Source organism: Diadema antillarum, unplaced genomic scaffold (genome assembly GCF_040938485.1).
Source record: "Diadema antillarum isolate AM-2024a unplaced genomic scaffold, OU_Dant_1.0 scf00000226, whole genome shotgun sequence".
NCBI lineage: Eukaryota > Metazoa > Echinodermata > Echinoidea > Diadematoida > Diadematidae > Diadema > Diadema antillarum.
The window spans coordinates 1,847,091-1,863,202 of record NW_027271115.1 but is presented as its reverse complement, the minus strand read 5'-3'; the positions used below and the strand labels follow the sequence as shown (position 1 = coordinate 1,863,202).

The window sequence follows — 16,112 nt, the reverse complement described above, 5'->3', positions numbered from 1 at the left end:
GAAGTGTTGCCTGCAGGACATATTTGCAATATATATCTCACCTTAGAAACCATCCGATCAAACAATCTGTACAGCATATTGAAGAGAAAAATATTCTCTAACTTGCAATGCTAGTTATTATGGGTGTCATTGTGGTAAACCTGCATGGAAAAAAGTCAGAGCTTTGCTTTAAAAAGGAAAGTTTTTATCTATAAAACCCTAGTGTTTTTTCATCATTATTCTTCATTGCTCAAAGTGAAACTTCATTGTATGACTTGTTTTAGTACGGTATGATTTCATACTCTGTTCTAAATATCTTTTATGTAATTCATGTCGCATAGTTATATATAAAAAAAATCAAGATCACTCTCATTTGTGACCCATCAAATTTTTGCACTTTGCACAGGCCAACCCCATATATAGCATAAGTGTTATGTGGTCCGATGTATAGGTTTCTGTGCTGCATGCAACAGTTGAGGCACAGTGGAGGGTTTGTCTCACCTCCCTGACTGCAAACTAAAGATGGCATGACACAGCTGATTGGCTATTAGCATGCATACAAGTGTGATAAGGCTGCTGACCAGCAGAGAACTCATGTACAGAAGGAAGATCTAGTTGAAAACCAATTTTCATCATCCGTTGAATCCTTCTTAAAATTACATGCCAGCTCTTTCATATTTCATAAGAGGTTTCTCATTATCTAAAAAATCATCATCAAAAAACATTGAAAACAGAATTTTCAACAGAATTTTCCAGCTGTTATTATCTTCTCTCGTCAAAATTAAGCCATTCAATGAAAAACAAAGTTCCAATGAGCATTCATAATTTACCTTCATAAAATGTTAGTACATAGAGATCTGTTCTGCGTTTCATGCGTTCACCCAAAATTTTTCATTTTGGCATAAATTTTGATAGATTGCTTGTTTAAAGCAATTTTGGGGAAAAGTTATATCTCATTAAAGTGTTGGAGAAGATCAGATTGTACTCAGGGGTAATGCACATTGAAAACAGAAAATATAGCTCTAGACATCTCTGAAAAGTACCCTTTTACTGTGAAAATGCCCAGTTACTGATTATCATTGACAAGTAGGGTTCAGACCAACATGATACATGTAGACCAGGCCAAGGGCAGGGTTGAGTTGTAGGTAATGCTTTGTGTCCAAATCTGTGACCAAGCAGCTAGGATTCTTACATACTCTTGTGCTGGGTTTGTCTGCTAATCTCATGAACTAAACTATTTTTTTATAGTCATTACACACTGCTGAATATCAGAATCCAGTCGTGAGAATACATGTACCTAAATTAAACAAACATTTCAATAGTCAAGTGTTATTTGAACTTTTATGTCCAGTCCAAACATGAAGAAAACAAAAATACATACAAAACATCGTTGAATTAATATAACATACATACAATATGAAAGCAGTGTGTTTAGGCCACAACTTTTTTCTCCAAAACTTATATCTGTTTGGGGCATGAAGTAAAACAATTAAGACTTTATCATGTCCAAACATAGCACCATGATCACGAGAGAACTCTTGAATATGTCTTTGCTTAAGAGTTATAATGATTTGGTCGTATCTTTCACATCGATGCAACTTGCTCATAGTGGCAGCACATGATATACTTCTACATTGTACATGACAGACCTTTTTAAGAGTTCTAGTGATTAGTTGTGACCAACGTCTGTGGAATGTATTACTACACAATATATTGAAAGAAATAAAGCTAATCTTCCGTCTCACAAAGCTCGGTCTACTTTGCCAGACAAAGGCTAGTAGATTTCGTGCCCGAAACATCATATTCTGTGTAAGTGTTGACCTTTATCACTTCATGAGCCAGAAGATTAGCTTTATTTCTTTCACTTACTTAATATACCACAATGATGAACATCTTCCGTACTATACATAATTCATTGCTCAGAAATTTCAAGAACAGTAATTTAGAAATCATTTCTTTGTAAATGATTCAGTTCCTTCTTTGTATTGCATGCTTGAATCCCACAATAGAACTTCAAGTCAAATAATAGCCTGCAATTGTAAGTTGTTCTAGAATTAATGCATGTTTTTCCTGTTAGAGAAGAAGTTGCCAAGGTGACCTTGTATGCTGCACAAAGCATGTTATAATGAATATTATGAAAAGTTCTTCTTCTTCTTGATGAAGGTGCCCGCGTATAGTCATAAACCTAAGTGACTTTTGATATAATTTCATGTGATTATGATGTTGTGATGTAAATAGTACTATAATTTGACATTTATTAGTGCCAAAGATGTCTTGTGATGTACATTACCTATCACTGGTCTTTTTACTCAATGCCTTATGAAAAGTTACCAAATCAGTACTAGGTACATTGTACATGTAAAACTGAAGTGCCACTTGCATTTTGTCAAAAGTAACTTGAATGGACAGGAAAACTGAAGCTTATCTGCACTTGTCTCTTTGTATGTAGTATGCATGCGTTGATACGACTGAAACTTTTTAAACTCCCCATGCATATTATATAATGTGATACACAGTATTCAGATTTTGCCTATTCTCATTTGCCAGTGTAGATGCTCACATATAAATTCATTGTATTCATAATTTGAAGAGCATTCAACATTCTGTGAATGTATTTCTTTGGTGTTCAATGCTTATTGTGTCTGAATTACCAGGTTCATTGTAGGTCAATTCCATTGTGACTTATGGGACAAAGTGACAATTTTCGGCAATTTCAAACCAGTATTTTGAGAAAATAGGTGCATCAAGTGCATTTTTCTCAGTTCATGGTTAGATCCATCATATCACAGTTTATGAAAACACCATACTTAGTTTGAAAAGTATCATCGCATTACGTACAGCGACGAAAAATTGCTGTCGTGACTTATGGGACATTTGAGGACCACCGTTTTTTCACATGGGGAAGTAAGTTCTGAAATATTCTTACACACAGAGTCTCTGGAGAGATATTTTCTTTCCTGAATGTAGCAAAGGGTTGGTGCTTACCCTGAGCCAAGTGGTATCAATATCTACTCATTGGTACAATAGCAGGATAGGGAAAACCAGTGTGACTGATGGGACACAAAAACGTGACTTATGGGACGCTATCAACTACCACATTTTGAGATTGAGAGAATAATATTTACTGATGCCGGAACAAGTTCTAGAACATCATAAAACCAATCTATGAACAAAGAACATTCAGAAAATAAGCCATCTGAGAATTACACAAGCTGTATTATGGTCATAATAGTGTATCAGAAATGATACATAAATTCTGCAAAAATTGGCAATTTTCATGAAAAATGAAGGTTTTTCGGACATAACTCCACTCCACGTTCACCGATGTTCACAAATGAGGTATCAAAATATCCGTTGTGAAAGGCTGCTTTGAGTAAACAATACCAGATCATCTAATTAAGCTTCATTAGTCATCTATACTCAATAGTTTGATTTTCATAAAATGCAACCTTTCCATGGAATTGACCTGTATTGATATTGAAGCATCAATTGCACACTAGCACACACAGTATGTATAAATGAACTAATGAAATCCCACACGATGTGCATGGTTGTTAGGGCTGGGCCCATGTAGGGGCCGCATTTGTATTGCTTTAGATTTGTTTCACCTTTCAAGTAGGCCCTACTAAGTAATTGTTATCATTGCAGAGCATCCACCTGGCAATAGATTGCCCAAATGAATTGTCCTCTGTGGAGTCCATAGGAATTTTTGAGATGAAAATAGTTGGGACATATGTTTATGAGCACATGATACGTCTGATGTAAAATTTAGGACAAGTCCAAGATGGTCGATCCCCTCAGAGGGGTTTCATCTTTGCTCAATATTGACATGTTTGGTATCATTTTGAAGCTTATGAGTTGTAGTTTCAATTCCATGGAGGGAAGAATGATATCATATCGTTGGCCTTATGCCAAAAGGGCCTTAAAGAACTTCCCCTGTTATGCCAAAAGGGCACTAATAGTGTACAAAGTTTATAGGGTTAAGGGCCTTTTGGCATAACAGTGGAAGTTGTTTGAGGCCCTTTTGGCATAAGAGCGACATTATGTAAATTTATGCAAATTTCAAGGGCTTCATTTACATAAATGTGAAATTTAGCATTATAAATGAGGCATTTATGAAAATTCGTATTTATTCAAAGGAAAGCAAAAAGTATTTGATTAATATGTGGACAAAAGAAGTTTATTAAGTGGTTCAAATTGGTATGAAAATTTAGGGATTATGCAGTTAATTATGCAAATTTGTATGTGTCCTATTATTATCAGATGTCCCATACGTAACAAATTGAAGACATTTCCTAGGGTTTTTTTTCTCAAATTACTAAGGTTATTCGAGTGCTCTTCTAGGAAGTTGTAATTTATTGTTTAAAGAAGTTGAATTCCATAGAAAGAAAAGAAAACGGTAAACAAAATATTTTTTATCTGGCAATTACTAAGCTTTACGCAAAGATATTATTTTGGATGACACTCAATTAGAATGTGTACCTCATATAAAATTCCTCAGGATCATAGTGGATGATAAGCTTTCATGGATTCCACATATTATTAACATTAGTACAATATCACGTAATACTGGCATCATTAATAGGCTCAAGTTTCATATTCTATAGTCTCCTTTGCTGATGTTATATTTTTCTCTAATTCTACCTTATCTTAATTACGGACTTTTAGCATGGGGTTGCGCCCATCAAACTTTATGAGATAGACTGCTGTTATCACAAATAGGGCACTTGTGTTATTTGTGGCATTCTGCCTCGTTCCCATATAGATCCATTATTTATTAAATATACGATTTAAAAAATTAATGATTAATTTGTATTGTTGCTTTTTTCAACTTGGTCAGTTTATGTCCAATTTCAACGCAACGTTATGCACTTCCCTGTATATTCAATTCAATGTTTACACGGAACCAGTTCTTTCATATTTATCCCACTATAGGCAATCTAATGAGTTTCATTTACCCCTCCTGAGAACTTTAATGGCTCAGAATTCATTTATATGCACAGGCCCTAGATTCTGGAATTCATTAAGCTGTGAAATAAAGAATTCTCCATCTTTGCATTCTTTTAAGCGGAAGTTGAAATCCTTTCTGTTAAACCCCCTCTGATGTTTTGTTTCCATTAAGCTAAAGTCTCATCAATCACAGGGTTCATCATCCAACCATCAGATCAATCAGTTAATCTCTGAATTCATTATAATGAAATACCCATCATAATCTTTGCATGGCTGTGTGCAACCACCAGCTGTTTGAAGTACCTCTTCAATTACCTCTTCAATTCCCTCTTCAATTCCCTCTTTCGTTTCCTTGATAAGCATGTAGGCATTCTCTTTTTTCTCTTTTTCTCTTTCCTTCCATTTTTATATCCATTCTGTCAAGTGGTGTCATGTTGTTGCTGTGTGTCTCCTGTTTTGTTCCATCTTGTCTTGAATTATAAATTTAATAATAGTAGTAAGTATAAGCAAATAAGTATTTCATTAGATTTTCCTTTGAGTGGTTCACAATCTACAAGTTGCTTTTGAGTGGACCTCTCAATTCTTTTTTTTTTCCTCAACTAAAACAACCCTGTATTCTTTTTCAAGTATACATGCATATCATTTGATATCCTTTGCAAAGTTGAATGTATATGTTTGTGATATAATTCCTAATTTATTCTGTGTTGTGTTCTATTGGACAAAACAGAAGAATGAAAATATATAAATTGAATTGAATTGAATTGAATGATATTATGTATGGGACATCCTCATATATATAGATTGCATGTGAATGTTTGTAGCTATATATAGCTAGGAAGGTCTCTCGGTACACAAATGGTCAATCATCCTGCTGAAAGCATCCCAACTTTGCAGCCACTTTTGATTATACCAAACGCGTCTCTGACCAGTGATTCAAGTTGAATGGCCAATCGTCGGGACGATAAGTGCGACGTTAGAACAATAATGGATTAACAAACTCGCCACGGAACGGTGATTTAAATTCAATGGTCAATCGTCGGGACGATGAGCGACGCGAAACCATCACCAAAACCTTTCACAAAATGGTTAGTCAAGTTGAATACGCAGTCGTCGGGGACGATGTGCGACGTTTGAACAATCATTGAAGCGCTTCGCCGATCGACAAAAGACCTCTTTAATTGATTAGTCACGACGAAAAGAGACGACTTCGTTCCGACTCGTCGGAACCATCTTTTGATGATGTTTATATTGAGCCAAAAAGAGCGCAGTAATGAGCACATGAGGCCAAAAATTTGGATCGTCGGGGACGATTGGCGACGATGTTTTGTCTCATATCGTCGCGACGAAGATATCTCCCTAACACAATTTTTCTGTTGCGCCTTATAGACACCTGAAACAATACATACATTGTACTTGACTGAACAATTTTTAGAAAGGGGGGGGGGGGGAGACGGTAGAATACACAATGTGAATTAGCATTAAAGGGATGGTATAGTTTTCATAGAAATGAGGATTCTGTTTTCAGCATTTTACGAGATGATTAGAAACCACCTACGTATATGAATTATTAAAGAGCAAACAAGAGGAATTCAAAGTTTATTTGATGAAGATCCATTTTGAAATGGCTGAGATATCAAAAAAAAAAGTAAAACAAAGTGGTCCTAATAGAAAATGGGACCCACCTTTTCTTAGGACACCACGTTTATGGATATCTCAGCCAATTCAAAATGGATTTATTTATCTATTTATTTTTTTTGTCATGTTAACTTTGAATGCCTTTTAGAATTGTATGATCTTTCATATTTCATAAAAGAAGTTTCTAATGATCTTGTAAAAAAGTTAAAACCAGTATCCCCATCTCAACCAGAACTATACAGTCCCTCTAAGTAGAGACCTCTGATTTAAAGGTTACTGTAGTATCGTAAGTGTTATTTGTTTAATTTGTTTTGTTGTTTTTAACGATACCATACCATGTATGCACACGACCCAGTAATGTGTGCACACGACTCCGTAATGTATCGCTATGTTCAGGAGAAGCTAACAACATGGAGACCGTGTTTGGTCAGTCACAGTAAACGTGAACCACAAATTCAGCTGATGTGTGATCGGTGTTGTTTATTGTGAACATTCAAACATTATATTGGCGACGAGCAGAGTGAGGATGAATCTCCCACAGTTTGAGCGATTTTCTGTGCACGATGAGCCGGCAACTGTTGGAAAACGATGGGCAAAGTACGTCAAAAGACTGGATAATTTGTTCACGGCATTTGCTGTGAAAGATGCCAAGCAGCAACGAGCGCTTCTCCTCCACTACGCTGGGCCGGAGGTTTCAGATATTTTTGACACGTTACCTGATACAGGTGAGGACTATGTATCAGCCAAAGCAGCACTTGGAAAGCATTTCTGTCCATCAGTAAACATTGAATACGAACGTTTTGTGTTCAGGCAGTGTAGACAAACTGAAGAAGAGACTGTTCACCAGTATTGCCACAGATTACAAAAATTTGCAGTTTCATGTGAATTTGCCGACAACAATGCTGAAATTAAGTCGCAGATTATTCTTGGATGTCAGTCACAAAAGCTACGCCGACATGCATTGCGTGATACAATCTCGCTGGACAAACTCCTTAGTACAGCACGGGCATATGAGCAAGCAGATCGCCATGCTGCAGTAATGGAAGGTGCAGAAGCTACCGCTACAATCGTCCAAGCAGTCGGGACTCGTAGTCGTACTCGCCCAGCGCACCACCAGAGACAGTCACAACAACAACATGCAGCAAAGATTGAACACTGTACATGCCACAACTGTGGAGGTGTGTTTCCACACCGGAACAAACCTTGTCCAGCCAAGGGCCAGACATGTCATGCGTGTGGTAAGCAAAATCATTTTGCTAAGTACTGTTTGACTAGTAAGAAGAACAAAGGTAACGTTGCTAAGCATGTCCAAGCTACTACCACTATCAGCAGTGATACAAACCCCCCATCCATGACAACAGACCCAGAACCTCCCAGTCATGCCAGTACAGGCCAGTATGAACACTACCAGTTTCATATCGAGGCACAGCCACTGCCTAAACCGACTGTAACTGTACACGTCAATGACACCCCCATTAGTGCTGTCATTGATACAGGGGCATCGGTCATGATGATGTCTCAGCGGACATTCGCACAGCTCAGGCCGCAGCCACCTTTGGTTGCGCATTCTATTCCTGTGTATGGATATGGCAATTCAATTCCCCTTCATGTTAAAGGTACCTTCACAGCAACGATCAGCTACAAGTCGTCATCTGCTGCCACTGAAGTTTATGTTACCTCCCACGATGGTGACACGCTATTGAACTTTGCAACGGCCACTGCACTCGGTCTTGTAGAACTCGCATATGCCACGTCATCAGCTTCGCCTAAGTCGCTCTATCCAGATCGTTTTACTGGCATAGGCAAACTGAACAATTATCGCTATCACATACAGGCGGAAACATCAGTGACTCCTACAGCCATTCCTCATCGTCGAATCCCGTTCCACATGCGCGATAAAGTGGTACAGGAGCTTGATCGATTGTTGGAGAACAATATCATCGAGAAGGTCGAGAACTCACCAACGCCTTGGGTCTCGCCCATCACAGTCGTACCCAAGCGTAATAGCGAGGCCATTCACATCTGCGTTGATATGCGAAATGTCAACACCGCCATCAAACGCGAACGTCACGTCATTCCAACTGTTGACGATCTTATCGCAGCCCTCAATGGAGCAACAACATTCAGCACGTTAGACTTAAATTCAGGTTATCACCAAATAGAGCTTGATGAAGAGTCGCGTCAGTACACAGTCTTTTCTACACATGTTGGGCTGTTCCGGTACAAACGTCTCAATTTCGGTCTTTGTTCGGCGGCCGAGGTTTTTCAGCACGCAATACAGTCTACTTTTCAGGACCTACCAGGTGTGCTGAATATCAGTGATGATCTCCTTGTCTTCGGTCGCAGTCAAGCAGAACATGACGCACGACTTGATGCTGTCATGCAATGTCTTCGCAAGGTGAACTTGACTCTCAACCCCGCTAAGTGTGTCTTTAGCACAGATCGCGTAGTGTACTTTGGGCATGTCTTCACGGCCAATGGTATCAGCCCTGATCCGCGAAAGGTTGACGCAATCAACGCTGTCACAGAGCCACAGAACGTCTCAGAGGTGCGCAGTTTTCTAGGCATGGTGACATACTGTGCTCGTTTCATTCCAGACCTTGCGTCCATCTCTGCTCCTCTACGGCAACTAACAAAGGCTGACGTGCCATGGTCTTGGGGACCATCTCAAACATCAGCCTTCAATCGCATCAAGGAACTTGTCTCCAAACATTGTACTATGGGCTATTTCAACCCAGCAAATCCCACAGAGGTTATCGTGGATGCAGGCCCCCTTGGCCTTGGGGCCATTCTCGTCCAGCACGACTCGCAAACACAGTCGGTCATCCCTATCGCACTGGCTAGTCGGTCATTGACGCCAACAGAGCAACGCTATTCGCAAACAGAAAGGGAGGCACTTGCCATAACATGGGCTGTCAGACACTTTCACATCTATCTGTACGGTGGATCATTTGTTGTTACCACAGATCACAAGCCACTGTTGGCAATGTTCAACAACGGCAATTCAAAGCCACCCATACGCATAGAACGCTGGTTACTGCGGCTTCAAGCGTACAACTTCCAGGTCCAATACCATCCTGGAAAACTGAACCCAGCTGACTATATGTCGCGTCACCCACGTATCGCCCAGAGCACAGGATCATCAGCAGAAGAAGAAATCGCTGAACAACAAGTCTCGTTCATTGCAGCACACGCGATTCCCAAGACGGTCACGTATGAGGACTTAGTATCTGCAACAAGCACAGATGATGTCCTTCAAAACTGTATTCGTGCTATCCAGAAGGACAGCTGGAATGACCTTCTAGCGTCTGCAGATGCGTCATTACAGCCTGAATATAGAAGCCTGCATGAAGTACGAGATAACTCACAGTATCGGATGGCGGTAGCATGCTTCTTCGTGATCATCGTATCGTCATCCCACGCTCTCTTCGACAGCGTATCATTGACATAGCACACGAGGGCCATCAAGGCATAACCAAGACAAAGGCTCTGTTGCGTGAGAAGGTGTGGTTCCCTTCCATAGATCGTATGAGTGAACACACAGTTCGCGATTGTTTGTCTTGTCAGATGAATACAGTTGAGCATGCCAAGGAACCCCTTAGAATGACTGAGCTTCCGCAACAACCTTGGACAGAAGTCAGCGTAGACTTCGCCGACCTTCCTAGCGGTGACCACATGTTGGTCATTGATGATTACTCGCGTTTCGTTGAGGTAGAGATTGTTTCCTCTACTGCAGCAAGTCTGGTCATTCCGAAACTTGACCGGATCTTCTCAAGCTTTGGAGTTCCCATTGTGGTCCGTACTGATGATAACGGCCCACCGTTCAACGGAGCGGAATTCAGCCAGTTTGCCCACTATTTGGGGTTCAGACACAGGAAAGTTACACCGCGTTGGCCTCAAGCAAATGGTGAGGTCGAACGATTCATGAAGACACTCAAGAAAGTCTATCGCTGTGCTATCACGGAACGCAAATGTTGGAAGCAAGAAATATACAAGTTCTTGCGTAACTATCGTGCAACACCACACTCTACTACAGGGGTCCCCCCAGCGACCCTTCTCTTCAGACGACCGCTACGCACGCGTCTTCCAGAAGCACCATCCCAACAGCATCGCACTGACCTCGATGCTTCTGTTCGCGATCGCGATGGAGACAAGAAACAACGTATGAAGAACTATGCAGACAGCCGCGGCAAGACTCAAACATCTCAAATCGCTGTTGGTGATACGGTGCTTGTTCGTAGAGATGGAATAGTTCCAAAGCACCAGTCGCCATATTTTCCACAGCCATACAAAGTTGTGAGAAAGCGTGGATCTCGCATTACAGTTCGTCGTGCCAATCATTACATCACACGCAACTGTTCGCGTTTCAAGCTGTATAGCGGTTCAGTCCCTTCCAATCGTCATGATGATGATGATGATGACATCGAAACTGATATTGCTCCAAACGCACGTGATATCCCATTGCCAGCAGGTCATTCACCACCTGCTGTACCACGGCGCAATCCACGTCTCGAGCGCCGTCCTCCATTACGCTTTCGTGATTTTGTGTATTGACTTTTTGTCAAAAAGTGAAATAACGCTTACCTGATGAGACAAAATTGACACTAAGAAGACAAAAGTGTATTCTACTGCTTATTCAAATTGTTTGTTTGTTTTTTCGATGATTTTGAAAGTGTCTAAAGAGTGGCAGACACAGAATGAGATGATTTTTAACTTTGCTTGATTTTTATGTTACTCCACAATCATACTCTGTATGAAAGTGTATATGTCACGAAAATCACAATTCCGAAGACATTGTGTGACCAACCATTTTTATTTTTTGAAGTATGTTTACCAGAACATATAGTCAATTTTTTTTTATTGACAGACCACATTATTGTTAAAGTTATCATTGACAGTATAATATTGAAAAAGAGTAATGTGTTTCACTGAATGGATATTAAGATGTGCATAAAGCAACTATGCAAGTTTATTTTTTCTTCACACAGTTATAAAGCAACTGGGTGTTAGTCCACTCATGGTGATGATAATAACCTAACCACCTTTCACATTGCGTTTTGTTATTTTTTCAGAAGGTGTACCCATACTGTAATTTTTTTTTTTTTGCGTACTGTTATACATGTAGATGAAAAGTTTATTGGCAGTACAGCCATATATTATTTCTGTCAGTCACTCATATCTCCCAGAGACCAGATGTATTGTACATGCATGGATTTTCATATCTTGTGGGTTTCCATCATTATACTAGTGAATGATATATGGATTGTTATGTGCCAAACGGTTTTAAATAGTTTTCCAGTGTTCATGGTTCTTCCGTTACATTTGTCAACTTGACAAAGAAATTTCATCTGTGTTTTGTAAGGTCAGTAGATTAGATGACAAATACCTGTTTTGTATGATTAAAAAAAAAAAAAAAAAAGGAAGGAGAAGTAGCAGAGAACTATACTATGAGTGAAAGGATAAAGGTCCCACTGTAATTTTATGGTGATATGTTTTATTAGAAAACATAAGCGAAAATTAGTTGGTGATATGTTCTATTTGGAGTTTTGAAAGAAACCTGTTTATGCAGCCTTGAGTTTGCATGAGGTTGACTTTTGTATTGTGCATTGTTACTAAGATTTAAAGGAAGAAAACACAGTTCAGTGAAACTCAAGAAGTATAAAAAAAATATATTATTTATGGTGTATGTGTATTCAAAATACATATTTGGTAATGAACACACATAAAAAAAAGAAAAATAATGATAGGTTGGATGTTTTGATCAGCAGTTTTGGTTTATTTTTGAAAGTGTTTTGCCATTAATTACAAAGAAAAAATTATTTGGGTTTTGGTAACTAAATCTGTTGAGTACACTCTGGCAATTAAGGAGTCACAAATAACAGTCAGTTGCTCCTTAGCTAAATTCCTTTTTATAATAAGGTTTAACATATCCATCCAAGGTGAGGAGGAATGTAGTATCGCAAGTGTTATTTGTTTAATTTGTTTTGTTGTTTTTAACGATACCATACCATGTATGCACACGACCCAGTAATGTGTGCACACGACTCCGTAATGTATCGCTATGTTCAGGAGAAGCTAACAACATGGAGACCGTGTTTGGTCAGTCACAGTAAACGTGAACCACAAATTCAGCTGATGTGTGATCGGTGTTGTTTATTGTGAACATTCAAACATTATAGTTACTGAAACGGAATATTAAGCAGATTGAAAGACTGCAGCAATGTTAGTAGAACTATAGAAATGTTGAGGAAAATTTGATAAACCATTAAACTGATAATTTTTTGAATTTTCAATGCCATAATTGCTGGATATTAAAAAAAAAATATACAGTTCATGACATTATTTATGCACAAAGATATAAAGAAGATTTTTAAATTGAATAGTGCATATGTGCACATTCCCTCGACTTGATACTGACATACTGTACATGTGTGTTAAATCAGGGAGGTGGAAGAGAGAAAATCCACCTCCCTTGTTAAAGGTATATTCTCCCTGCTCTTTGAAAGAGATTTATTAATTAGTCAAGTGATCTTTTACTATGCTAGAATAGGGAAATTATGTTGAATTTCCATCATGCAGTGCGCATGCATCATGTTTGAATAACATTTCTTCAAACATTCACTCATAAGTTCACTAATATTGCTGCTTTCCCTAAATTCACAAAATGTATTGTGTTTTATTCTCCTTAAAGCAAAAAAGAACAGCTACACACTTTCAATTATATTAGGTACTGTTCACCACACAATGCAGAGCTCTAGCTAGCTACAACACATACAATGTGATGATAATGACAATGTTTCTTCAAATTAGGGTTTCTTGCATCTTTTTTTTTTTATTGCAAGTGATAAACAAATTGTTCTTATTCAGTTTTTAGTAGTAGCCATGATAAAAATCATGGGCATACATACTGATTTGTGACTCGAATCAGCAACCTCCTGATTGCTAGACAGACATCATTATCATATTTATACTCAATTACTGGTGTTCCATGCAGCAGGTACTGCATATATGTTAATATCAAAATTAATATTTCTTGTGTCAAGTTGTTATTTTTTTTTAACTGAATGGCAAACTGCCCTTCATAAATGGAAGTAAACACTTTGGTAACCATCCTGATAAAAATCCAGGTCATGCATACTCGGGTTGGATTAAAAAAAAAAAAGTAAAATATGATTGAATATTATTAGGATGGTATTTATTTATTGAATATTGTTTCTTTGACAATCTGGATTAGTATTTGAAAATTGCCACTGATTTTACTTCAATAATTTCACATATATACCCTTCAACATTGTTCTCCACACACAAAATGAATGCGGGGACAAAGTGTCCCATACGTTACTGTCCCATACGTTACTGTGCCATACGTTACTGTGCCATATATGTTACTGTCCCATACTGTACATTACTGTGCCATACGTTACTGTCCCATACATTACTGTCCTTATACGTTACTGTCCCATATACAAATATACCAGGCCTGAGAGGCTCTGGTTGAAACTATGCGCATGAGGTGACTTCAGTAGCACTATTTTCTGAGGGGCGCAGCCCCGAAGAAAATAGTACGTGCTACTGAAGTCACCGAAGGCACATAGTTTCAACCGGTGCCTCGAAAAATTGGCCTGGTATATTTGTTTTATATCCCTCCCAATGAATTTAAAAGTATTCGACTGCTGGTATTCTGTAATTTACCTCTTTTTAAAGGGCATCTTGCTTTACTTTTCAAGAAGATTGACTAGTCATTCACGCTCGGGAAAGCAGCTCAGCAGGAGGGCAGCGCGTATGCGTACTATGAGACAACTGCGCGCTCAGCCGCTGAAGTGTACTCGGTGCATTGCTGTACAACGTACTGGTAAACATGCGCATATTGCAAACTCACTACGCGCTTCATACATGCAATACGCCTATCCGATCTGTCAACAAGTACGTTCGGTTGCCAGTGCGGCGATGTGCGTGCTCGAGCTGATCAACGATGTGACTGTGAGCTGCAGTTGATTGTGTTTTCTGTCGTCTTTCTACCTAGCTGTCATGTCTGTACATGAATATGGACTATCATTTCCTGTTAAAATGCAAGTATACATTGTAAATTTGGGTAGCATTCAGTAACAGCGTATAAGGTTAGATTAGGCACTGGAAAAATTCTAGCAATTAAAGCATCGAGTGCCACTGTAAATTCGTGTGATTCGTACGGTGTTCTAACGTAAACAGTGAACAAGTTAGACTCTAACTTACTCGTAAGACACTCTAAAAAATAATTACTAGTATTAGGAATGAGATTACGGGAAATAGGGCCGGAGTCTGAGTCTGTCTGTTAGACAGGTAGAACTAACGTTAGGCTTAACTAGCGCTAACGTTAGAGCAGGCCTACTATCTACTGCAGTTTCGTTTGTCAACCTCTTTTGGGTGGGTCGCTCGAGTTTAATAGTGAACTGCGAGACCAACTTTCAAACGGCGAAGCATGAACTCCCCAAAGGCCTACGGTACGTCGAAGAACCCTAGCGTGCTTATTGTTGTCTAATTATAGATCTACGATATCGCCTACTCTGTTGTAACGTAGAATGAGGGCTTCATAAGAGTCTGAGTCTGAGTCTCTCTAACGTAACCCGTGTCGCATTGAGTGTATGCGTGCCTTGTGGTTCTCGCGAAGTGCAGTGATCTAAGGCGCCGCGATACCCATTCATTTGTACATGAAATCTCTCGCGAAGCGAAGGTGCTGCGATACCCATTCATTTACATGTGAAATATTTCGCGTCGCGACGCGAAGCAAAAAAGGCGCGAAAATCACCAGCGTGGTATAGTTTTTACCATTTCCCTAGGGAGTATAGTCTTTTTCGCGCACTTGTATGGTAGAATTATGTTTTGTTGTTTACAGTGCTCTCGACCAATCAGAGGACGAGATGCATTTTGTGAGGGATATAATAGTTACTGTCCCATAGTTACTGTGCCATACTACTGTCCCATACGTTACTGTCCCATACGTTACTGTCTCATACGTTACTGTGCCATACGTTACTGTCCCACAGGTTACTGTCCCATACGTAACACGTCATGTCTGTTTTTAATTAGAACCTGTAATTAGAGATTTTTGCCTCATGACATGAAACTTACCTCTGATAATCTTGAGTAATGTAACTTTCATCACATTGAGTTACAAGTTGTAGAATGAAATACTTTTAGAGATTTTTTAGGTTGAAAATTTTTTTGAAAAGACAATTTTCTTTTTGGTCCTATACGTAATGGCACATATTTTCTCTTCTAGAATATAATTATCAAGGTCATTTTCTCCATTTTTTACATGATTATTCTTCTCCTAGTTATCAATCACCATGATAAAGTTCAATTTTTTATGATCAAAGGCCATTAAACACTATTTTTCAGGCCATAAGAGCCTCTAAATGTCCCATACGTAACATGCAGGTTACTAGTATCTTGGACTTGCCCTATAGCAAACATGAAATCCCTGAATAGTCCTTTATCATAGTAAGCCACACAGTGGCCATTGCAAATGGCAGTGCAATGTGGTTACTCATACACATACAAAGTTTTGT

At 38.9% G+C, this 16,112-nt stretch overlaps 1 protein-coding gene across 1 annotated transcript; it reads left to right on the top strand.

Annotated features, from left to right (window-relative positions):
- Nucleotides 1-7,090: 7,090 nt before the first annotated feature.
- Nucleotides 7,091-10,015, top strand: LOC139724663 (uncharacterized). Its single transcript, XM_071635794.1, has one exon. The coding sequence runs from the start codon at nucleotides 7,091-7,093 to the stop codon at nucleotides 10,013-10,015; it is 2,925 nt and encodes a 974-aa protein (XP_071491895.1).
- The last annotated feature ends 6,097 nt before the right edge of the window (nucleotides 10,016-16,112 follow it).